Source organism: Ambystoma mexicanum, chromosome 2q, assembly GCF_040938575.1.
Source record: "Ambystoma mexicanum isolate Mex_15411 chromosome 2q, UKY_AmexF1_1, whole genome shotgun sequence".
In the NCBI taxonomy this organism is placed as follows: Eukaryota; Metazoa; Chordata; class Amphibia; order Caudata; family Ambystomatidae; genus Ambystoma; species Ambystoma mexicanum.
The window spans coordinates 543,496,106-543,520,822 of record NC_090924.1 but is presented as its reverse complement, the minus strand read 5'-3'; the positions used below and the strand labels follow the sequence as shown (position 1 = coordinate 543,520,822).

At 45.4% G+C, this 24,717-nt stretch overlaps 1 protein-coding gene across 3 annotated transcripts in view; it reads left to right on the top strand.

The window, feature by feature from the left end:
• CTDSPL (CTD small phosphatase like) overlaps positions 1-24,717 on the top strand; it is a 404,110-nt gene that overhangs the window by 58,336 nt on the left and 321,057 nt on the right. For all 3 annotated transcript variants that reach the window (XM_069647693.1, XM_069647692.1, XM_069647694.1), the window contains one exon: positions 13,877-13,933. In XM_069647693.1, coding sequence (XP_069503794.1) covers positions 13,877-13,933 — 57 coding nt within the window. The remainder of the gene's footprint in view (positions 1-13,876; positions 13,934-24,717) is intronic.

Here is a 24,717-nt window from a genome sequence, read left to right as displayed (position 1 = left end):
ACATAGTAAATATATAACACAATACGCAGAAACTTGTTTTGTGTTGGCAATAAAAAGGCTGTGGCTTTTTAGTAAACATAATACTACTAAAACATAACTTAGTATTCTGGGTATTCCCCAACAACAAGTGTGTAGTGTTTTCTTAGTTCTGTACTTTTGGGCACGTGTGCCAGGAAATGGAATTTGCCATTCTTTGATCACAGGGTGTCGCCAGCGTGGGCTCCCAGGCCCGTGTATTTGGGACCTGTAAATTGGCCAGTGGGCATTCCTGTGACTTCCTTCCAGGCCCATGCCGCCTTTCCTGTTCTTCTTTTCCCCGGCTTTCATACAACAACCATTGTCCTGTGGCTTGCTCAAATGTACTTTTTCCAGGGGTGGGTGGTATCCGTGCAAATCTGAGGCTGGATCTTTGTATGCAGAATCCAGATACACTTAGGTCTGAGTGTTCTTTCTGAAAGTCTGCTCCTGCAGCTCTTCCTATATAAGGCAAATATGCCCTGGGGCCCTGCCAGAATATTGTTACTGCCACACCCCCAAATGGCCGGCCTTTGCCGACAGCCACTTCGCACCTATGTGTGTCGCTTCCTGCCTTTACCCTCTCCTATTGCTAGTGTATTCTGTCCACCTGTGAAGAGAGGGCGAGGCACTGGGGGTTTCAGTATAGGCGCAACCTGACTGATAGCACCTTTTGTTGTGTCCTGAGTCCCCTCCCTGTGAGTCCTGCTACAAGGGGGGGGAAGGGGTGGAGTGTGTTGCCTTATGGTCGCCTTTCTTCCACCCCTTGCTCCCTCAGGACCCCATGGGCTGCTCCCATGCTTAAGGGCCTGTGTCCTTGAGCTCCATGGGGGGATGCCCCTTTATTCTGCGGCACTGGTCTTAAGGTTCAGAGGGTGGCCAGGTAACCAGTTAACACAGCCGAACAACAACATTGCGGGGGAGATAGAGAAAGAAAGCAGAAGTGTAAAGGAAGGTCTTAAATTGCATTAAAAACCTGAGGTGATCCTGCTCAAGTTTGAGCGAGGTAGGGTGACTGTTCCAAGAGAGGCACCAGCCGGGGAGAGAGATCTACCCCCACTCGAAGCATCTGAAGAGTTGGAGTTGGATGAGCGGCAGGCTGGAGAAGGGAATTGCTTAGGAAGAGAGCTTGTTGTAGTGTTGTCCCCGGCACCAGGCTGTTGCAATAGTCCAGCCTACAGAGAAATAGGGCTCTGGAGACAGTGATCTTCTGGGGGAAAGTGAGAAAAGGAAGAATAACTATGCAGAGGTGCAGGTGGTAGTTGGACATCTTAAAAACGTCTGTGATGTGAGGAGAGAAGGACAGGGTGCAGGCGAATAGGACTCCAAGGTTTCTGGCTTCAGAGGTAAGAGGAGGAAGAAGAGCCAAGGCAGGGTGGCCAGAGTTAATTGAGGAAAGATCGAACAGCAGCCCTAATTTAAAGGATCCCAGTCTTGCTGGCTTTGAGACAGACCACATTCAAGTAAAACACTTGAAATAATCATACCAGCATTTACTTCACAAACAGTCATTCATTAAAACACACGTTTTGTTGTCAATTACACCTCGTCCTATATTATTTCCCTATAGTACACCCCAACTTTTTGCTGATGTTTTCCACCATACTCTGACTTTACCAGAGGAGCCCAGCCTTCTGCTGCACTCCTCTGGGCTTTTCACTCACTTTTTATGGGGAAACTGACATGCCCTTAAGACAGTCAGTACTGGGAGACTTTGTTTCCCTTAGTCCTTTCCAATGTTGCAACTTTTCTCCAACATGTAACAAGTGTAAGGCCCTAGATATTCTCAAAGGATTTTTTTAGAAGTGCAGATGTTATTTGGACAGGGCTGGTGGCAGCTTATTATTTCATATATTTTGAACCCTTTCCTGACAGGTAAACCGCGATTACCGTGTTTGGCACAAACAGGTGGCCTGGCTCCAAAATGGCCATGCCACGAGGTTCTTTGTCCTGTCCTTTTGCCATGTTGCCCCTTAACCTTCCCAAGGTCGATCCGAACTGGGTCAGTCCTTATTTGGGCATGCATTCGCCTGCGAAACGCCAAGCTGGGACCACTGTGGTTCGTGATTGGTCCACGTATGGTATGCCTGTATGTGAGCAGATCTCCCAATGGGTCCTCTTTGTTTTGGCACAAAGGAGATTCCGGATAAGAGAAGGACCCAAACACCCATACCATGTCGATCTGTGGGGTTCTCACTGAACGAAGGCTAGGATCCAAGTATCCTGACACCAAGAGGCCGAGTCGAGGAACCACTGGTGACCCGCTGGAAGGTTTGGCACCCTGAGCCCGCTGTCGTCCCGTGGGACCCCTCTGCATCTAGTCGTTGTAGAAGGTCTGCAAAGACTCTTCAACCCATTGGAATGGTGGGACCAACTATTCTCGGCACCTTCATCAAACCCTGCAAGTAAGCCTTCTGGGAAGTGTCCCACGGCCAACCAGTGGGCTGACCAGCTTATTCAGACTCTTTGCCCCGATACCGCTGCCGTTTTTTGAAACTTGGTATATCGCTAGCTCTGTGTTCACGGCACCCTCGCACCGAATTTCGTACACTTGGCTTTACCAGGTCTGAAGTGAAGCGAGTGCGCCAGAACCGGAGTATACGCGGTAACTGTGTCGCCCAGCCGTGGTGACAAACTTTTCAGGTGCGCTGCATTTGTGCCCCTCTTGCCCCTGAAGCCTGCTGCAGTGAAACTGCCCTGATCCATCAACCCGGAGCATAGAAATCACCACTGCCCCGTTTGGGAATCATCACTGTACCTTTGCTGCTGAATGCCACAGAGCTGTCATATTGCTGCACTTGAACCTGCAACTGAAGTGTACTCGACTGCCGAAGTTTGGCCCAGAGTGCGGCAGGGGTCAGTGAGCAATCTCAACCCTAACCCGTGGCGCCTAGATCCTCCATCACATTTTACGCATGAGTGGCCCCTGGGGGCCCCTCTCCTTCCCACTGCTAGTGCGAGCTAGCAAACTATTCCCAACTTTTGGAATCGACTCTGCCCTCAAGTGGAGGCCCTCCTCGTATAGTAGGAACCTATTCTTCATCGCCTCACTCAAATTCCTGAGCTGCTACAGACCCTTGAAGAAACCCCGTTTTGCCCGTTTGAACTACCGCATGCGCTAGCATTGCATGTACATTTGAGCATTAGGCTCCACTCTTCTTAGCGATTGGACTGCCTCTTAGTTAGGAGTGTGTTGGATGTAGAAGGGGCTAATTTGTACTGCCTGTTTCCTCCCCTTTGTAGGTTGTGGACCCATTTCGTGCATTAACCCTTTAGACCCTATTGGTCTTGTATATGTGCATTTAGATAGGATTGTGTTGGCTTAATAAGCATCACTGATTTTATTTGTGTGTTGAAACTCAAAGGCCTTGAAATAAATGTATTTGTATTCTTAATATATCTACACCTGACTGGGAGTGATTTGTAAGGGTCCTTTACTCTGTGTGATCATGGAGGTGTTTCCGTCACCCTCAACCCTCCTGAGACCTAGCCTTGACTGCTGCCAAGCTACCTTAATTGGTCTGGCTTGTCCAGAAGGTTACTCTGTTCCAAGAAACTAGGCTGGCCTTCAGAAATCCATCTTAACAAATTGGTGTACAGCGGTGGAATATGACTGAATGTATCCATTGTTGCACACTAGTGAAGGCATTTCAAGTTATTCCTACCCAGGACACATAGTGACTTTGTAGTGATAACTGTAGAGGCCATAGACCTATAACTGTAAAGGCCATATACCTATCTAATATAATGGAAACAAGTACCTTTTTATAACCTTAAATGCTTCTAGATCAGAAACATTGAGAAAGATGTGTACTGAGAGGGGTTTACCTGCTCAAGGTACAAAGTTGGGAATTATCCAGAGAGTCATGGAATGGCAAGAGTTGCAACTTGGTGCCATAGCTTCTGATGAAGGTGCAGAAGGAGGTGGGGGTGCTCCCACTGGCAGAACTGACAGTTCTGTCGCTGCGCTGGTTCATGGTGCCCATGGGGATGTGGATGATGTAATGTCCAATGTTTCCTCTGCAAGTGCTGACGCTGTGGCCATGCTGGAATTCAAGAAACAAGCTGTTTAGGCAGAAGGAGCTTGAATTTCACATGGCTAAGCTGAAGATAGAGCAGGCAGAAAAACAGAAGGACAGGGATCACCAGTTGGAACTGGCCAAGCTTCAAGTTTCGAATGGATCCAAGGGATCTGGACATGTGTCTGGGTCCTCCTCTCAGCCAAGATTTCCTAAAGATCTGGTCAGTGTGTATGGTGAGAAGAGAAGAATGGCATTATGGACTGGTTGAATGCATTTGAGTATGCATGTTAAGTTCAAGTGGTTGTAATTGCTGATAAGATTGCATGCTTGCTCAGAAGACTACCCCATTCTGGCTGCAGTGCTATTATGTAAATGTCAAAAGCTGAAAGAGTAGATTTTGCAATGTTGAAGCAAACTCTCACCTTAAAGTTTGGGAAGACTCCTGCCCAATACTTGAAGAGGTTTCGAGAGTGCAAAAAGAAAGAAGTACTTGGGTGTCATATGTGACTGATTCTTTAAAATACTTGACTGGCTGGGTTGAAGGCTATAAGGTATCCACCTTTGAGGGTATTATGTCTTGTCATGCTTGAACATATTTTTGCATCTTGTTCCCCTGAGCTTAAGCAGCATTTGGCAGATTCAAAGGAGTTAAATCCTAGAAGCTGGCCATTGCAGCAAATTTGTGGGGTGTCACATAGTGTCCCATAAGGACAAGACTCCTCCTGGTAAGCGGGAGGAGAGGGAAAAGTCCAAAGATATAGATGGTGGCGAATCTGATAAAACTTCCTCCCAGAAGGGCCACAAAAAGAAAAATAAGGGTAAGTCACAAGAGAACCCAAAGGGTAGTGGAGGGTATCCTCCAAAACAGAACTCTGGTTACAGTAAGCCTCCCTATTCAAACAGACCAAGTGGATCTTGGGTGGCTTGTGGAGCAAATGACCATGTGAAGGTGAGCCCCAGATGCAAGGTCAAAACCTTGGGGGTCCACTCTGCTAATCTGGCCTTCTCCTCCTATGAGGAATGAGAGATTACAGGAGCATCCTTCTCCTCAGATTCCTTCCCCAGTGGGATAGATGCTGAGGTAGTTTTAGTTTGTCTGGGCTCCTCAACCCTAAAGTGTCAGAGGCTTATGCTAGGATTCCAGACAATACCACGCACTACCTTAAGGACACTTCTGCTCTTAGGGATAATGGGTGCAGCTGGACTGTAGTTGATTCTACCTTGGCAGACCCAGAGGAAGTTGCCAGAGCTCCTCTGATGCCCACTAAGTTGGCTCACCTCTCCAGTTCCCAGTTACACATGAAAATCTTATTATAAATGGTACAATAGTCAGGATTCCAGTGAGCATTCAGAGAGATGTCCCAGGAAAAGTGTTGCCGGGAAATGATCTCAGAGCCTTAGGGCTTGTGGGAGATAGAGCAGAAAGACCCTACAAAAAGGTCTCAAACAAGGGCAGCACTGGCCAAGACCACTGCAATGCCCAAGCCATAGGGGAAACCCTAGACTAAAGATAAGAGGGAAAGAAAACATTCCCCCTAACTCACCTACCACTGAGGTGGAAGTAGTTGGTCAAACACCTGGACCCGACGAGGTAGAGGCGTTACCTGAAGTAGTTGATCCAAATGACCATCCTGAACTAAAAGACTTGTTAGCAGAAGGTGGTCCTGCCAGGGATGAATTCAGTAAGGGCGAACGTGAGTTCCCATCTCTGGAAGGCCTAAGGAGACAGGCCTCTTCCCAGCTTGAGGGTGAACCTCCTGGGAAGTATAGGATTTATTGGGAAGGTGGGCTCTTCTACAGTGAGCCTACAGAGTCTACAGAAGGAGACCATAGGAGGTTGGTGGTTCCCCTTGCTGTCAGACCCTTCCTCCTGCAGCTGGCTCATGAAGTGCCCCTTGCTGGTCACCTTGGTATCAAGAGAACCAAGCACAGGTTATCCATGCATTTCTACTGGCCCAAGATTGGGGTGCAAGTAGAAAGTCACTGCAGGAGTTGTGCCACCTGCCAGTTATCTGGTAAGAGTGGCGCGTAAGGCACTTTATAAATCAATAAAATACAAAATAATACAAATACAACAATCCAAGCTCCACTGGTACCACTCCCAGTTCTGGGGGTACCATTTGAGAGGGTAGGGACCGACATTGTTGATCCCCTTGACCCCCAAATATCCTCAGGCAATATGTTTATCTTGGTACTGGTCGACCATGCTACCAGATATCCAGAGGCCATCCCATTGAAAACGGCGACTTCCAAGTCGGTTGCAATAGCTTTACTTGGCATATTTACTAGGGTTGGCTTCCCTAAAGAAGTTAGGGGCAGCAACTTTATGTCCAAGTATATGCAGGCCATGTGGAAGGAATGTGGTGTCGCCTATAAGTTTTCATCCGCATATCACCCAAAAACCAATGGTCTAGTTGAAGGGTTTAACAGGACCTTGAAAAGCATGATTGGGGCTCTGGAAGAAACCTAAAGAAGAAAATTGGATATTCTGTTACTGTGCTTATTGTTTGCTTACAGAGCGGTACCACAGGAGGGTGTTGGCTTCAGCCCCTTCGAGTTTCTGTTGATCACCCTGTGAGGGGACCCTTGGCCATAGTCAAGGAGGGATGGGAGATGCCCACTCCCCCATTACTACCAACGTAGTAGACTATGTGCTAGGGCTCAGAAAAAAGATGGTACTCCTGATGGGTCTGGCTAGTGAGAAACTAAAGGCAGGGAAAGCACTGGTGAAACATTGGTATGCCCAGAAGGCTTCCACATCATTTTCACACCTGGTCAGCAATTCCTGATCTCCTGAATCCTATAAGGCCTAGAGCTTTACAGGACAAATGGCCAGGCCCTTACACAGTGGTGGAGTCACTGGGTGAGGTCAACTATTTCGTGGTCCTGGAAGGGCTGGTCAGGCTCCAAAAGTATTCCATATAAATAGGCTGAAGGTTTTCATCCCAAGAGTTGAAACCGCTGCCCTGCTGTTGGCTTCAGATGTTGAGGAGTCGTCGTCCGAAGCTCTCCCTGACCTGTTCCAGGGTAGTTCTTCAGATAGCTCTGTTGGAGGGGTCCAAGTGGCCCTTCACCTGACTGCTGATCAACAAGCAGAGGTAAAAAGTTTGCTGAGGCAATTTTCCCCCTTGTTCTCACAGTCTCCTGGTTTGACACCTTGGTGCAAATATGACATTGAAACAGGAAACCGTGTACCTACCAAAGGTAGGGGATACAGGATGCCAGACAAAGTAAGGTCTTACATTAAGAGGGAGGTCAACAAAATGTTGGATCTTGGGGTAATTGAACCCTCTAGTAGTCCTTGGTCTTCTCTCAAGAGGGGTTATGCGAGCTGTATAATGAAACCAGTAAATAAAAGTATCCAATTAAACACTTACACACTTAGTTATATCATAAATCATTTATACACCAAGATATTTAAAACATTATTGAAAAAGCAGTAATTGGCTTCAACATTAATCCCAAGTTAGGATTCATTTAAAAAAGTGAACAATAAAGCAGGAGAGTAATTCTTGTTACACATGTTCTAGCACCCGGAGGTGACGTCATTTGAGGTCAGTATAGCATTTATATAGTAGCACCTTTGCAATATTGAGTTTTCAGCGAAGGAAAGGTTAGGGTTTTATCAGAACAGACTGATGGGTTATAAGAACAGTTGGATTCTCCCAAAGAGATACAGACAGTCTTTTATTCCAGCATTCAAGTGTTCAACATTAAAACCTGTGAAGGAACAAGCACTGCCAAAGCTAATGGGTTCAGAAGGAGGACTTTAGGGAGCCAGGAAAGCCAAAGTCAACAGGCAAAGTCAAAGTTCTGATCTAGGAAGTGTGCCTAATAGCAGAATTGTGGTATAGTTGAATCTAGAAGTCTGTCTAATAGCCTCACTGTGCTAAAGTTGAATCTTAATAAATGTGCCTAATAGCGTAACTGTGGTATAGTCACTGTGGTAAAGTTGAATATAGAAAGTGTGCCTAATAGCATCACTGTGCTAAAGTTGAATCTAGAAAATTTGCCTAATAGTTTAACTGTGGTATTGATGAACTTAGAAATTGTCCCTAAATGTACGCCCCCTGTCCTGCTCTCGTGCTTGATCACAGGCGCTTTACTGATAATCACCATATCAAACTACAACACTTACTCTCCCCATACACCATCATTCAACTAGAGCACAGCTGTACTATGACACATTCGTTGTAGCTGTTCTCATAATTAACATGACCCCACAAACTCAACATCATCCTAATAAAACACAGCTAGTTGCGCACATCCCGGCTAGCTTAAGCATCCCTTCAGGCCTAACGCAGCCAGAACTGCCTCCAATCCAAATGACCATCCTGAACTAAAAGACGTGTTAGTAGAAGGCGGTCCTGCCTAGGTAAACTGGTCATTGTGTTACCTAGGCATTTGGAGAACTCCAGGAGAATTATTTAGAGACCCAACAATAAGAAGAGATCTCAAATATAAGATCCTCAATTTCTTTGAAGTAAATTCCATGCTAGACACGAATGAGAACACGAGATGGGATGCTTTCAAGGCTACAATTAGGGGTGAACTCATAGCATTCAAAGCTTCCAGGGATCAACAAATAAAGGCTCTGGAACTTCAACTGGAGGCGGAGGTAGAGGAATGCAGGAAAAAGATTTTAATACACCCCTCTAGGACAGCAGATGGGGAATATAGGCAAGCCACAGGCCAACTTAACCTCCTCCACACCAAAAGATCTGAAAGGGCATTACTTTTTGTTAGGCAACAATGCTATGCAAAGTCTAATGAGGCAGATGGGCTACTCGCCAAGCTGTTGAGGGGTACGGCAAGGTCATTTTAGCTCTGTAAGACGTGCATGGTAGATGTAAGTCTCAGACTGTAGACATTCAGGGGTGCTTCACACGTTTTTATTCAGTATTGTACTTGTCCCTGGATCCCCAAGATCATCAACAGGAAAGCTATCTAGATGAAGTACATTTATGGAGACTAGATTTCTGAAGCTGCAGAGGGTCTGGGTGAGTTATTACAGAAGATGAGCCCCTTCTTTACACGATCACTTGGAGCTGCTACTTCAGGTTAATCCGGATTCAGGGGAGATCCACAGGATTACATTTGTGGGGACCCAGCACAAGGTGTCAACCTTTGACATCTAATTTGTTTTGACAAAGCAAGAAAAATCACTCTAGAGCGTTTTGGGGGTACTTTGGGATTTCGATGGTGTCGGACATAAAAATTAATCCAGGGAAATAGCCAAATTACTCAATATAACGGTCCGGGGAAGGGAGGAGCGAACCGTGCAGGAATGGTTACCCTTTCTTTGGAGCCCCAAGGGGATTCTATGCTTAGGGTTTGCTATTGTGCCTGAACTAGAAGGGTGGTATACTGTGAATTTCCATCTGGTTTTAGCATCAGTAAAGGCAGATGTTGTTATGTGGAATGCCCTTCTGATTTCTTGGATTGGACGAACGGCAGCCATAAAAATGGTTACCCTCCCTATTTATTTCATGCCTTGCCATTTGTAGCTAAACAATTATTTACGGATCTGCCGAAAACTTACTGGCAACTTTTATATGGAATGGGAGAAGACCCTGAATCAGCCATACCCTGTCAGCATCTTTCAGATGCAGATGTGGCATGGGGCTCCTAAATTTCTAATTATACTACGAGGCGGCCCTGATACGAATAGTAAAAGAATGGTTCTCAGAAAATGTAGTATTTCTCAGTATTTTGTGGTGTTAATTCTTCTGAACAATCTGTTCAGAAGAAGAACATGAAATTCTGAAATTGCCCTGAGGAAGACCTTGCTTGGGTCAAAACAGGTGCTGGCTGTCTTTGGACATTAAAATCTCCAATTCTTTGAATATACTGAACAATGTGTCTTAATGAAAATCTTTACTGATAGTCAGGAGACTGAATATGTGGGAGGAGAAAAAGACTGCATGTGTTTTAGCTACTCATTAAATGATCAACTTGTGTGGCCTTGGGCTTGGCCGACTGGCTTAACTCAGAATGTGCATGCAACCTCCTAGCTCAACAGAATTTACAGGATAAACAAGGAACACATTTTATTTTGCAAATAGCAAGGTAGTTTAGCTCAACTGGATGTTAGCTCCACAATCCTATCTCTAAAGTCCAAATAATGTTGCTGTTAATCTCGCAGATGTGGAAATGGAGGGAGACACCAACGCTCCAAGATTGGATACGGAAAATCTGAGTTTGTTGCCCTCAAAGGGGCCTCATAGGCTGTGAGTAATGAGGTCAACCACTTTGCTAGCGACTGGATCGAGGCTCTCACTTTTCTCAAGGGAGAGTTCAGATCTCAATGGTGTCCCTAGAGATTGAAACCTTTGAACCTAATTTGATATATTCCCTTGTTCCTGGTTCATCCCAAGATGGTATTGAGTACAGTTTGTTTTGTCGAGGGGATATATCTTACAGAGCTGGTTGAGTTGGGTTTATGGCATACTGTATGTTTATGCTCTTTAAAACTGAATTAAAATATTTTTTTTAAATGAGGGTTCCAGTCATAAAAATAGAGGCAGTCCATTCCATAGTTGGGGTGTGACTTCTGGGGGAATGCAATCAAAGACGTGCTTACCAGCCTTTTCCAACTTTATTTGTGGCACAGTTTAAAAATTGCTCGGATTTGACACAAGAGCACAGCCATTCTGCGTGAAGAGTAGCCTCTGTTTGAGATACTCTGAGCCTTTCCCAAATAGACAATTATGAGCAATGATCAAGATCCTAAATTGAAAGTGCTCTTTTACTGGGAGCCAATGAAGTGCTCTAAGGCTGTTGTGACATGCTCTCCCCGCCTAATGCGTGCAACAATTCTTACAACATGATTCTGCAACACTTGGAATTTGGACAGATTCATTTGTGTCATGCCAACAAGCAAGCTACCACCCTAGTCCCAATGTGGCACCAATTCTAGCCCTGGCCAGAGTTGCACAGTTGTCGTCTGAGAATAACGGTCTAATCCGTTTCAGTCACATGAGATGGTATGCAGAAGAATAAATAATTGCATTCACATGTGCAACCCTAGACAGCATTGAGTCTTAAGACACCTACAATTCTTGTACAATGTGGGCAGTTTAGCTAACCTTTGGCTAGTCCCAACCAGCATAAGTTCAGTTTTGTTTCTGTTAAGGGCTAGAACATCATGAGCTATCCAACGTAGCACTATATTGAAAATGTCATTAATTCTGATTGTATCAATGTCATAGTCATCTGTGAGCTGTTGGAGTATTTGGGTGCCATCAGCATAATTCTTATACAGGATATTCCTGCCATTCAAAAGCTCAAATACAGGCTTGGTAAAGATGTTAAGCAATGTAGGGGATAGGCAGGAACCTTGGACACCACACATCGGACCAACAATTGATGCCATACATGTTTTGCATTTTTTCTAGTTAAAAAAGATAAAATCCCCAAATATTATTTTACTTTCCCGTAAAGACAGAGGTGGTGGAGCTAGGAGGCATTCTTGTTGGATTGACAGGGCCATAATGGTGGAGATTAAGCTAATACTCAGGGTTTGGAAGACGAGGAAGAAACCTAAGGTTGATGATTGGCTGACGGAATTGCATATTTTGGCACAATATGATAAGGTTTCATTTCGTAATGTGGATAGAGATGAGGATTATATGAAGTTATGGGGCCCTTTTATGGATCTTTATGATTGATGTGCAGATTGGGTTAGTGCATCTGGTGGGGCTCCTTTCTCCTCCCCTTTTTTTTTTTTCTTCGCTTGCTTTTCATCCCATATGTGGTGTCCTTCGTGTTGTTTTTGCGTTTGTGTTGTCTTTTCTGAATTACTGTTATTGGTTGATTGTGTTTCACTAGGATTGGTCTTTTATGATCTGAACTGTTTATGATACTGTATATTTTACTCGTTTTGTTGAATGTGGAACATTGTTACTTTTACTAATGTTATTTACGTTTTGTGAAAATTACTAGTGTTTTTGAAAAAAAAAAAGATGAAATCCAATCCACTGCAGATTTGGGAAAGCACACAGAGGATTGCACTCTATAATAAAGAATATTAAAATCGATCAAGTCGAAGGCTGCTAAGTCCAATAAAAGCAGTAGAGCTACAGTGCCACTATTTATGATGCATGACATATTTGCTTTAACTCCAATGGAGCTGTTTCAGTTCCTTGATCTGCTTTAAAACCTAACTGTCAGTGGCCTAGTAAATCATTATTTTCCAAATATTCTTGAATCGATAGATACGCAATGCAGTCCAAGCTCTTTAGTATGAATGGGACGCTGGCGATAGGCTGATAATTTGTTGCACTATTAGGATCAAGTGACACTTTTTTTAAGTGAGGCGTAATCCACGCCTGCATAATGGATTCTGCCTCAGAGGCGGTCTGAAACGAGGCATTTACAAAGGACGTTATGGCAGGTGCCAGTAGAGATACGCTAGCCTTTGTAGCCTTAGATGGACAAAGGTCGCCTGGTCAACATGTAGGCTTCAAGGCCTGAATACCTACCTTTTTATTTGCAAATCATGCTTCAGTAACAGATGGACCTTTTATACTCCAGACAGCTTGAAAACGCAAAGAACCTTCGTACCTCCTTTCCGTTTCTGGCTTATCTCTGATACTTCAAGGCCAAGCTGTTTTCAAGCGTGGCCTTGCATGATGGCTCCTCGCATGTATACATTTTGTCAGGCATCTGATGGCACACTTTGGAGAGATTTCTGCCATTCTATACAAGATAATATGACATTAGTATCCCATGTAGGTGTCCCTGCAGGACATTTGCAAAGTCAATATGGAGAATGCCTTGTGTGTACACAAATCACAATTGCATTGTTCGTGGACATGCGCAGACATTGGAGGGAGAGGCTGTCCTTCAACAATTCCTAAGCAAAATTGAAGGCGGATTTGCTCTCCTTCCCACATGTATTCATTACTGCTCTGATTTATTCTTTTCAAGTCATATGAATCTATGAAAAAATCAGTGCTTAAGAACAATCAGCTACTTTGCCGTAACTGAGATTATTCAGCATACAGAGTGTGAAGCTAGGGATAATGGGAGCAGAAAAGCAGTGACTGATAGTTTAATATACCTACAGTTTTCAAAGGTGGAGGGGCTCCTTAAAGTTTGGTAACTCCAAGCATTGCAATTAGAGACTACATGTTGTGGGCAGAGCTGTTATGACCTGGCAGATAACATTTTCTTTTCTAGGGCCTGTAATAGTAATGATGATGCTCATGAATAAATAATACATAGTGCACACATGCACAACCCTGGGAGTTAGCAAGGCTAAATATAAGCATCTCTTACCTCCTCACCTTCAAGCGAACAGGTTGCGCAGCACTGCTTGGCCGACTCCATACTCCTCCCTGGAATCCCTGTCGATGCAGTAGAATTTCTTGATGGTGTGCGTCTACCTCCAGGTAGCAGCCCTGCAGATCCCCATTTTTCTTCAGCATGCAGAGTGTGAATCTAGTGAGAATCTAGGGATAATGGGAGTAGAAAAGCAGCGAGTGATAGGTTATTAGACCTATCCAAAGGTGGAGGGGCTCCTTAAAAAGGTTTGGTAACTCCAGGTATTGCAATTAAGAGACTACATGTTGTTGTGAGCAGAGCTTGTATGACCTGGCTGGTAACATTTTCTTTTCTAGGCCCTGTAATAGCAATGATGATGGTAGTTATAGTACATGAAAATGTGACCTTTTTAAAATAAAAATGTAGAACGCATCAGTAGTTTTTCTTTTGGAAACTATAGCTGACTTTTATTTTCGTGCAAAGACATTAGTTGACTTTGAAATGTGCTGATGGCTTTTTCCAAACTTGTATGTGTCAAATTATCTTATTTGTATCTCCCTTTTTTTTTTTAGCCCATTAACAATGCAGACTTCATTGTTCCTGTTGAAATTGATGGAACCATACACCAGGTACGCCTTGAAACCACTTATAATGACATGTTTTTTTTTTCTTCACTTTTCATTTTTCCTTGTAATCTTAACAAAAATGTTAGTTTTTTCTGTTTACTGCATTTGACATCCTATAATTTAATGTTCATTGGCAATGGATGTGAAGTAATTAAGTGTGTCTTTTATTTGTATTCTTTTGTTTGTGCTTATACTTGTAGGTCATTCATTTTTACATGTTTTCGTTCAAGCATTACTTAAGAATATAGACAAGACATGGATGGATACTTATGCATTGCATTTAACAATTGTGGCCCTCTCTTGTGTCGAAAACAAATTAAGAATACATGCCTTCAAAATATTTTAAAAAATCACCTTAATCCCAAATCCTAAATTTTTACTTTTTATTTCATTTTAATGTTTAAAGCGGAGCCATAGCTCGAGAGCAGGCGAGTACTGTAAAGGGTAGACCGTGTTTAGGCTGGCATCTTTTAATGGTAGTGCAGTACTGTCAGTTGCAGTCTGTGAGTCTGTGTGTCCATTGGGATTAGTCTTTGGTCAGGTGTTGTTTAAAATGCCACGTTTTGAGAAATTTGGGAAATTGAGGAATTGTTGGGGAATTAATTCTGCGCCGATACTTTGATGGAGTTCCAGAATTCGGGTGTGTGATGAGAGAAGGATTGTTTGTGGGTTCTCTTTGCGGATGAGGTGTGATTCGAGCCGTTTTTTTTACAAAGCCTCAGAGAGAACAAACTTTTTGTTAAAGCCGAGAAATGTGTCTTTCATACACAAGAAGTTGAATTCCTGGGTTACAACATTACCAATCATGGGGTTCGAATGAGCCGTTCCAAAGTGAAGGCCATATTGAATTGGCCCATTCCACATAATGTCAAGTCACTAAAGTCATTCCTAGGTTTTGCAAATTTTTATTGCAGATTTATTCGTTCTTTCTCCAAAACAGTGGCCCCCTTGACTGCGTTAACTAGTTCCAAGTATCATTCTGTTGGAACCAGAACGCCCAAGCCTCTTTTGAGATGTTAAAGGAAGCATTTATTACTGCACCTGTACTTCACCATCCTGATCCTGATTGTCAGTTTATCGTTGAAGCGGATGCTTCCAGTGTCGCTATAGGAGCTGTACTATCGCAGGTTTGTGCAGAAACCAAGGAAGAGCATCCAGTTGCTTTTTTTTCTCCCGTAAGATAACTTCAGACGAACCGAACTATAACAGAAAAGAACGTTCTTTCGATGGGATGGTCCGACAACGTATTCCATATCGCTCCCTCCCTGCCTTCCCCGCTACAGAATTTCTTATGCGATTGCAGCCTACGTTTCCGCAAGGCTTTGTGTGGTCAGACTGGCAGAAGACTGGTGCCACATGTTCTGGGGAAAAAACTACAACTGAGGCTACGGGCGTCGTGCGTCCTACTTATAACATCCAGTGACATCAGCCGTCGGAGGAGGTCCTCAAGGGTGGCGCATCGACGCAGGACGCAGGCGTGAAAGATTTTCCGAAGCAGCACAGCTGTGGTGATTACTGCCGTAGATATGGAATACGTCGTCCGACCATCCCTTCGAAAGAACGTTACCAGGTAAGAAAGTAACTTGTTCTTTGGTGTTGAGTCGTGTCAATTCACTACAGAACACCAATGCCATACTGCATGCTGGGACCTAAGATTCTCTCTGGGAAAGCAAGCCAAAGGTTCTTCCTCTCTCCTGCTCCCTAACATCTCTTTTCTTGATGATGTTGTAGTACACTTATGTTATGGTGGAGACCCAACAGTTGCCCTCGAGACTTATTCACTAAGTTGGTCAACAGTTGCAGCTCTTCTAGAAGTTCCTGGTCTCAGAATCCATCAAGAGTTTCCGAAGTCATCTTCCCTTCTCAACTAGTGTGCTAGACCTTGCCAGCCCACACTTTTCTCGTGCAACTCATATCTGCTCCTGATGGTTTATTTGTGATTCTGTTGATGGTACCAATGTCACAGTTGTACTTTTTTCAGATTCCACATAGTCTCCTGTCAGGAATTGGTCTCTTTGGTGGCTGACAGTGATGAAACAGCCAACAGATCATACTTGAGACAAAACTAAATTTCAACATCTTTATTAATGGTAGGATGGGTTGGTAGAACTATATGTCCTAAGGTAATCAAAATAACAATAAGACTCACTAAAATATTGTACATCAATGGTGAACTGAAAATATTTTAAAGACCGAAGTATGCGAATGCTGGTCCTCCCCAGGATTCCCTAACTAAAGGTTCTTAGCAGTCTCAGGGTTATAGCGCCCTGCTAGATTCTTGGCAACCTCCTTACTAAAAAGTGTTTCTTCCCCACCCTAGCTTTGGCAAATTGCCATTCTAGATATTCTCGTCTCGTATGATATGATATGGCATTTATAACGCACCTATACACAAGTGTTTCAAGGTGTGACGACGCAAGGGAGGGGGAACAGAGGGAAGACCGGGACAACAATCTTACTAGGCCAGGTGTCAATCAGATCGCGCAGGGGAAGGGGGAAGGGGAGAAGTGCGGGGCAAAGGGAGAGGGGCAGTGCAGAACATGGGATAAATAGAACAATTAAAGCAATAAGTAAAAAGTACGGCTAGATGGTGGCAAGTTCAAGGGTAAGTGCAGACATCAGGTGTCAAGTGCTGGTAGGGGACTGTAGGGATAAATAAACAGTCCCCAAGTGCGGGGGTTGCCAGGGAGGCAGTGCAGGTGTGCAACTGGCGGGGGAGGGGACCTGGGCCGGAGATCAGAAGGGTGGCCAGGCACCCAGTGCAGTTCAGTTTCAACCAGGAGTTCAGCAGGGCAGAGGAGGAGGAGGGAAAGCAGAAGCAAAGAGCAAGGTTTTGAGGTGCTTCTGGATCCAGAGATGGTTCTCCTCAAGTTTCAGGGAGGGTGTTCCAGAGGGAGGCCCTGCCCAAGAAAGAGATCTACCACCAACGTGTTGCTTGGAGAAGCGACTGACCCGAGGGAGTTGGAGACGGATGAGAGAAGAGCTCAAGAAGGAAGATATTTAGGAAGAGAGAGTTGAAGGTATTCAGGCCCAGGTCCCAGAAGGCCTTGTTGACAATGCATAGGGTTTTGAACTTAATCCTCGCAGTTCAAGGACCACTGCTGCACTTGGGGACTTTTATCCAACAAGCGGCCCAGGGCGGGACTATAACCCCCGACCATCCTGAAGCACTGGCTAGGCTGTGTTACAGCTCTGCTCTGCTCCCTGGGACCGCTGGTGAACTTGGGGGCAGTCGACCAGCAAGGGAGACAGGTGGCCAGGGCCAGGCATGTCACCCCGACCATCCTAAACCTCTGGCTGATCAGCACTACAGCTTTCCCCTCCAGGAAAGAATGGGGACGGCCGCCCCACTTGGGAGACAGGCGCCCAAGGCCAGGGACATCAACTTCCTTCCCCCTGCCCCCACTGTCCTGGACCTCTGGGTGGCCTGCGTTACAGATAGGATCCCTGCTTCGGCTCCCTATGACCGCCGCTGGTCTTGGGGACGGTCGACCCACATGGGAGACAGGCGCCCAAGGCATGGAACATCACCCTTGACTGTCGTGGACCTCTGGGTGGCCTGCGTTACACCTTTGCCCCCCGGGATAGGATGGGGACCCTGCCAGGGCTCACTGGGACCACCACTGAACGTGAGAATGGTCCACCAACATGGGAAACGGGCACCAAAGGCCGTGGACATCACCCGACCATCCTGAACCTCTGGGTAGGCTGCATTATGGGATGAGGACACTGCCTTGCCTCCCTGGGACTGCTGGGGTGGGGCCGTCGACCCGAATGGGAGACAGGCGCCCAAGGGCGGGTCCATCACCCCGACCATCGTACAGCTCTGGCTGTGTTGCGTTACAGCTTTCCACTCCAGGAAGGAATGGGGACCCTGCCGTGCCTCCCTGGGACTGCTGGGGTGGGGCGTGGTGTCGACCCACATGGGAGACGGGCGCCCAAGGCCTGCAACATCAACCCTGACTGTCCTGGACCTCTGGGTGGCCTGCGGTACTGTTTTGACCCCTGGAAAAGGATTTGGACCCTGCTGGGGCTCACTGGGACCACTGCTGAACCTGGGGACGGTCGGCGCAAATGGTGACATTTCTAATAAAAGCAAAGAGTTCCATACTAAGTGTGCATTGCATGCTCAGAAGAAATTAACATCTGCATTACTAGCACAAATGTTTAGAAAGTATTTATTATGTTTACTAACATCTATTTCATACAAAGCAGCCAACATCCTCTATTCAGGGCACACCCATCATTCAACACATTACGTCCGCACCACCCGTTCCCCCACCCATACCACTGACAATCCAGCAACAGTACCACCCACCACACTAACAATCCACCCCCCAATTACAATGCATAATAACAAAAGCACTTTTCGCACTACTTACATAAGTCGGCGAAAGCTTTCGACTAGCCCCAACTGCAAAGGAAACAAAAAAACAAATTCAAATTTGTACTCGGCCCACCAATAACACATCCAAACTTTCAGGCTGCTATCTGCCAACCTTTCCATTCCTTGGGCCAGATACATGGGACATACCAGTCATCTGCCACCAAGAAAGGGTAATGTGCAAACTGATGGGAATTGTTAATAAGGCCAACGGGCATATGGCAACTCTCACCACAAAAAAATCATCGTCCAGATGACCTAGTGCCAAATTGCCCTCCCAGTGGTACAGCACTGTTCTGCTTATATGGGGCAGGAGGGGGAACGGGGGAGCATTTGTGGCCTGACCCTGCAATTGTGTCCCAGCCCATCACCATAACTCCCCCGAGTGTCCACTCCCGCTCACACCACCAACAATCCTGCCCCAGTCCCACCCACCCTACTCACAATATGCCCCCCTTGCATAATATACAATGTTGAAAAAATTCAATACTTACATAACAAAGGAAAAGCTTTAACTGTACTAGACCTGTAAATGGGAAAAACACATACATTATCAGTGTCAGCCCAGCAAAAACCAAACCAAACTGCCATGCGCCCATCTTCACGTTGCACTACTGAGCAACGGGGGGGGGGGTAGTCACAACTTTCATTCCTTCAAAACGCCAAATGCACACTATGGTGCTCACTTCTCCTGTCCAAATACTGTGCACAGGAAGTAAGCAACACACCAATGTATAGTGCCATTGCTAGGCGCAGATCCAGCGATCCACACCCAACAATGCACTTGGTTTTCTTGCAAAGCAGCCAGCACCCCTCTATTCCTGGCCACACTCATCCCTGGTGGTCTAGTGACCCCCCCAACCCCAGTAAAAACAAATGAACCCCTTCCTATGGGCAGATTGGCAGATTACACTGCCAATCTGCCCTCAGGAAGGGCTACATTGCATGCCTTCTCCATTTGGGGCAGGAGTAGCAGAGTGCCACCCCAGCCCTTACATACAAGCCACCACCCATGAAAAACAAACTGCCCCTTCCTAGGAGCAACCTGCCCCTAGGAATGAATACATGACATTGCCCATACATGTGTGTTGGGGGGGAGGGGCACCCTTCAAATAACTCATCCTTGGTGGCTTTGTGCCCCCCAATCTCCCATACCAAGTTACAACAAATGTATTCCTTCCTAGGGGCTGATTGGCAGCCTACCCTACCAATCTTGCCCCATGGAGGGCTACTTGGCATGCTCCCCATCCATTTTGGGTGGGGGGGGTAGCCCTGTCTCATTTATAATAATCCCTGGTGTCTAGTGTACCCCCAAAACCCTCCAAAACAACACCAAAAACACAGCACTTTGGTGTGCCCATCTCCTCCCAAGGGTTTGGGGGCACCCCCTTTCCATTGCAAAGGTCCCTGGTCGCCCCCCCCACCCTAAATGGATGGGGAGCATCTCATGTACCCCTTCCTGGGGGCAGATTGCACTGGCCTTGGGGGGTGGGGGGGCTACATGAGATGCCTCACCATCCATCCATTTGTGGTGGGGGGGAGAGGGCCACCCCACTTTCCACTACAAACCTCCATGGTGGTTTAGAGTGCCCCCCAACAAAAACATTTTTTTTTTTGTTGCCCCTTCCCATTAGTGTGCTCATCTGCCCCCAGGGTGGGCAAAACATACTGCCCCATGCTTTGGGAGCTGGGGGAGAGGGCTGCTTACATAGTAAGTGGCCCCCTCAGCCCTGCCCCCCCACCTTCAAAAAAAGATCCGTGGTGGTCTAGTGGCATTGCTGGGCGGGGATCGAGCGATCTACGCCCAGAAATTCTTCAAGGAAGGTGTCGTTGGAAAGGGGAGGATCTCCCCTTTCCAACGACACCTCCCTCGATCTAAATGGCACAATAATGCCGGAGATCAACAGCTGTAGCCGAAAATGGCTGCAGCAGTGAAATCTACTTTCAGTTTCACATCAGCGCACATTGCGCACGCTGATGTGAAACTGGAGGAAATCCAACCCCCTGTGAGGAGCAACCTCCTCCTCAAATAGCCTGTGGGTTGGATTTCGGTTTTGCAAAGCAGCGATCGCACAAACAGCAGTGCCAAAAAGGACAGCATTTTCATCCTTGGCACTGCAAACGTAGTGATAAGGACAAGATAGCTTGTCCTTGGTCCTTACGGGGTAAATTTGGTTTGAATAACATTTGGAATTATCGATGAATATACAAATTGTTTCTTAGTGTCATCAATTATTTCTTGTAGAAGCACTTGTATCTAGAGACGCATGTTAACTTTATTCGATTAGATATTATAACGGCCGTCCTTCCTCATACAACCAAACAAACATTTGTTTACATTCTTCCCACACTTCCCTTATATCCATGTTATTTTTTTTTTACTGTTGTTTCCCTTCATCCGACATCACCCACAAACTCTCCGCAAGAATCTTTATCAACCCTTAAAATACATGTCTATTGTGTATGTTAAATGCTTGAGCAAAGGGCAGCAGAACCATGCAAACTGCGTATGGCAAAGGCAGTGGATGGGGGACCAGTGCTTGGAGTACGTCATTGTTTCTATCATTAAGGGAGCAAATGAGACCGTTAAGTGAATTTAGCAGAGGGGTAATGGAGGTTTTGCTTTCCTTGAGGAAGCTAAACTTGAACAATGCAGTTTCCATCTTCCTTGTTGCAAGCTCCTTAAGAGGTCATTCAGAGTTGATGTAAAGCAGGTGGATTTGACAGTGTTATGGACGGGACTAAACTTTACGAAATAATTGTTTGCAAGCCAATGTTCACATAGTCTTTAAGTCTGCCTCTGCACAATTGAATATGTTGTTTTTGTTGATAAACTTGAAATACTAGGGTAACATCCAATGCCTAATGCGATATGTCGATGCCGAGTTCTGAAGGCACACACATATGCAACCCAGGCTGTCATCTGTGTTCTATTTTATTGTAATGTCTGACTTGGCGAAAGCGTTTCAATGTACAGATCAAAGATGATTGGGCTCCTAATTGCTTTAAAATTTGCATCAGCCATAATTGAATGAGGGGGTAATGTATAGGTTGCCAATAATGTTTTAATGGCCTCTACCCAATCATTGACAGGTATACATGATTTAAATGTATTCTTTAAAAGTTCCATTAAACATTTCCACTGGACCGTGTGATCCCAGGTGACATAGTGCTACTGTTCTCTTGCATGAGATACCTTTTAATTTTTAAATACTCTTGAATCTTCTAGAACAAGTTACTCATTGCGAATCAAGATTTCAGTATTTGATAAAATTCTGAATCTTCCCATCACGCCCCTAGTGGAGGTCTTGAATGATGGCATCACTGGGCAGTTTAAAATCAAGATCCACCATTAGAATATTGTGAGGCACTGTCCCCCTTCAATGCAAGGGTTCCAACATATATGCACGCATTCTTCTCCAAGACATTTTGTTATCGGAACAGGCATATGGACAATGTGGCACAAAACTCTCACAATTAGCTCCAATTAATTGTACAAACTGGGTCGTCAATTGTTCATAGCAAGCTCTTGCTCATCTGTGTTCTGAATGTGGGTGCTGAGTTAGTTTCTCCCTCCTTCTTCTTTGGGTTATGTGACAAATCCAGCTGTGTCGCCACTGCTTCCTTGGGGAGAACATACCCTCATGTATCCAGGGGGAAATGCAGAAGCTACCTGATGCTGATCCTGGGGATGGCTGTCTGCGGAGGACCACATCGGGGGAGACAAACATCAAGGGAATGTAGTAGACTTGCTGGCTAGAACTGGTTATCCCCTTTTTCCAGTGGGGCATAATACTCCTTTACCTTCTCAATTCTGCAGGACATACTATACTGTTGGAACTAAACATCAAGCTATTTCTAAAAGTGAAGTGCATGCCTATCCCCAGTTGACTGATTTTCATATTCACTTAGGAAATTAACTGACAGTTCTGAGACAAGGAGGAGTGGAGAAAAAAAGATTGATGGAGCCAGAGAGCAGGAGGTGCGCTCTAGTTGTTGCAAGGCTCTGACGCATGCCGGGAGATTTAAATACAGCACACCTGAGAGGGAGAAAAAGCCCATTTCTACCTGGAGGAAGCAGATGGCCACTGGGAAGTTAAAGGCTTGAGGAGACGCTCAAGGAAGCCCTGCAGAGAGAGGAACCCTCTGTAGGTGTTGGGAACAAAGGACAAGCAAATGCCCTTCAAACGCCACGAGAACCATACTTCAGGAGAGATGCCAGTCGGCCCACAAGGACCAGCGACCGAAGGGAGAAACGGGCAGAGAAGCAGCGAGATTAGGAGATGCGGCAGCTACTGCTAGCTTGTTCTGACGCTGTTCGGAAGGCTGGGAAGGAGTGGACTGCAGAATGCTCTGCATAGGAGAGAGACAGCGTAACAGCGTGCAGAGAAGTGAAACTGGGAGAAGTTTGCGGTGTCTCTGTCAATGGCAGCTGGATCTGCTGTATGCCGACGGAGGAAAGGAGGAAGCAAAGTGGCTTGCAGAACTCACCGTTGACGAGCGGGCCAAAAGCAAAGCTGTGGGTGAAACGGGAACTCCGAAGCAGCCACAGAAGACCAATATGCCCGGGGAGGGTGAACAGGTTACCGGGGCGCTTCAGTGTGAGTGCTGCATACGATAGACAAGTGCATGAGAGCCCAAGAGAAGGAAGTGAAACAGTTAATAGAAATATGAACATTGTTACGAGTCCAAGGAAGGACAGTGAAACGGATACAAACATTGAGAGCCACATTATGAAGAGCCAAAGCAAGATCTGACACGGACATTGTTAAAGGGTCAGTGACCCAGCATATGAAAAGGATTCTTTTCTGGATACAAGAGTGAATGAAAGGTAGAAAAGCCCTGGCAGGATATTGAACCTCACAATGTGGCAAAGCCCTGGCAGAATAGTGAACCGGGCAATGTGCAAATCTGGGACTCGCACCCAAGAAAGAAAATTGTAATACTCTGGCAGGTGAGTAAACTAGGGGCAAGAAGAAGAATATGAGAAACCAGGGATTGAAATCCCAATTTGAAATTGTCAAACATTGGAAAAGGGAGGACCCATACCCCTTTCAATATGCCTGCAATAGAGTACACCAGGGAAAAGGAAAAGACTGAGAGTCCAAGGGTCAATACCCCTCGAAGTTGTGAAAACAGTAACAAGAGAGTTGTATGCACTTCAAGGATGTCCAAGGGAAAGGCATTACCTCTTGAACAAACCATTCAAGACAACTGTGTGTATTCAAGAGAATTATGTACTTTAAGGAAATTCAAGGGAAGAGCATTTCCCACTTGAACAAAACTAGGACTTTAACAAAGTGACATTTGGACAACTAGAGGAGATCTCGGGGAAGGGAAGACGTCTTTCCTAGTGTATCTCTATTCTTTTGTTTTGCTGCACCTTAGAACTTTGTTGGTAACTTTGGGAAAGTTACAAGTGCTTTACAGAAAACCCCATGTAAACATGATATAAAGTTTAGCGTGTAAGGGTCAGTTTAGGGGTATTGGACGCAGGACGGAGGATGCTTTATGGTTCAACACCCTGGCACGGATGTTCCTTAGTTGAGGCAGGGAAACTCCTCTTGGAACTGATTGACAGGTAGGATTTCTCCAACCCGTTTCCTTTTATGCCAAATAAGTCTGTAACCCACACTCAAGATGCCACCGTGTCTGAGTTTTACTCTAGATCCCTTAAAGATAGAATCGTGTTACTTGTTAGAAATTAATCTTCAAACTTTGTTTATCTCACACCACCCAAAACACATTTAGCATGTAAACTTAAACTATGTTTGCCTGGCTAGCCTCCATCAGACCACTCACTTCCCTGAAAATCAATAATCTTCTTGCCTCTCACTACAGCCATTCCTTGTTAAGTTCTCATCCACTACAAAAAGCACCCACTCAACCTCCTCATTCATTCTTCCCTTGTTAAGCTGGCAGCCTAGACAGACGTGTGCATCAAGCAGATTCTCTGCCACAAAGTATTCCATGTACTGTGAAGACATCATGAAGCAACACACAGACAACAGATTCAAAGTCACAAATACAATGGATTATCAACTAAAGTGTCAGGGTGGTTGAAGGCTTAACTTGCCCTATGCTAAGGTGGTCTTTCCCTACCTGAATGAAACTAAGGAAATCTGAGTCATAAAGTTCAACTTAAGTCTGTCTGTGTTCAAAACCTATCCTTGCCCTCACAACTAAAGCTAAACAATGTGTAGGGATATCAATAATAAAAGAAATGGTAATAAAATAAATGGTGATCAAACGAGAGTTCTGAGCCGTTTCCAACTTCTAGCTTCCTTTTCAGCTCCCTTCCCCAAGTTCAAGAAAGTTCTGCAAGAGTTTCAGAATTACCCTTCCCAAGTTCACAAAAATTTCACAGGTTCTTGGGGGTTCCCTTCCCCAAGCACAAGGCAAC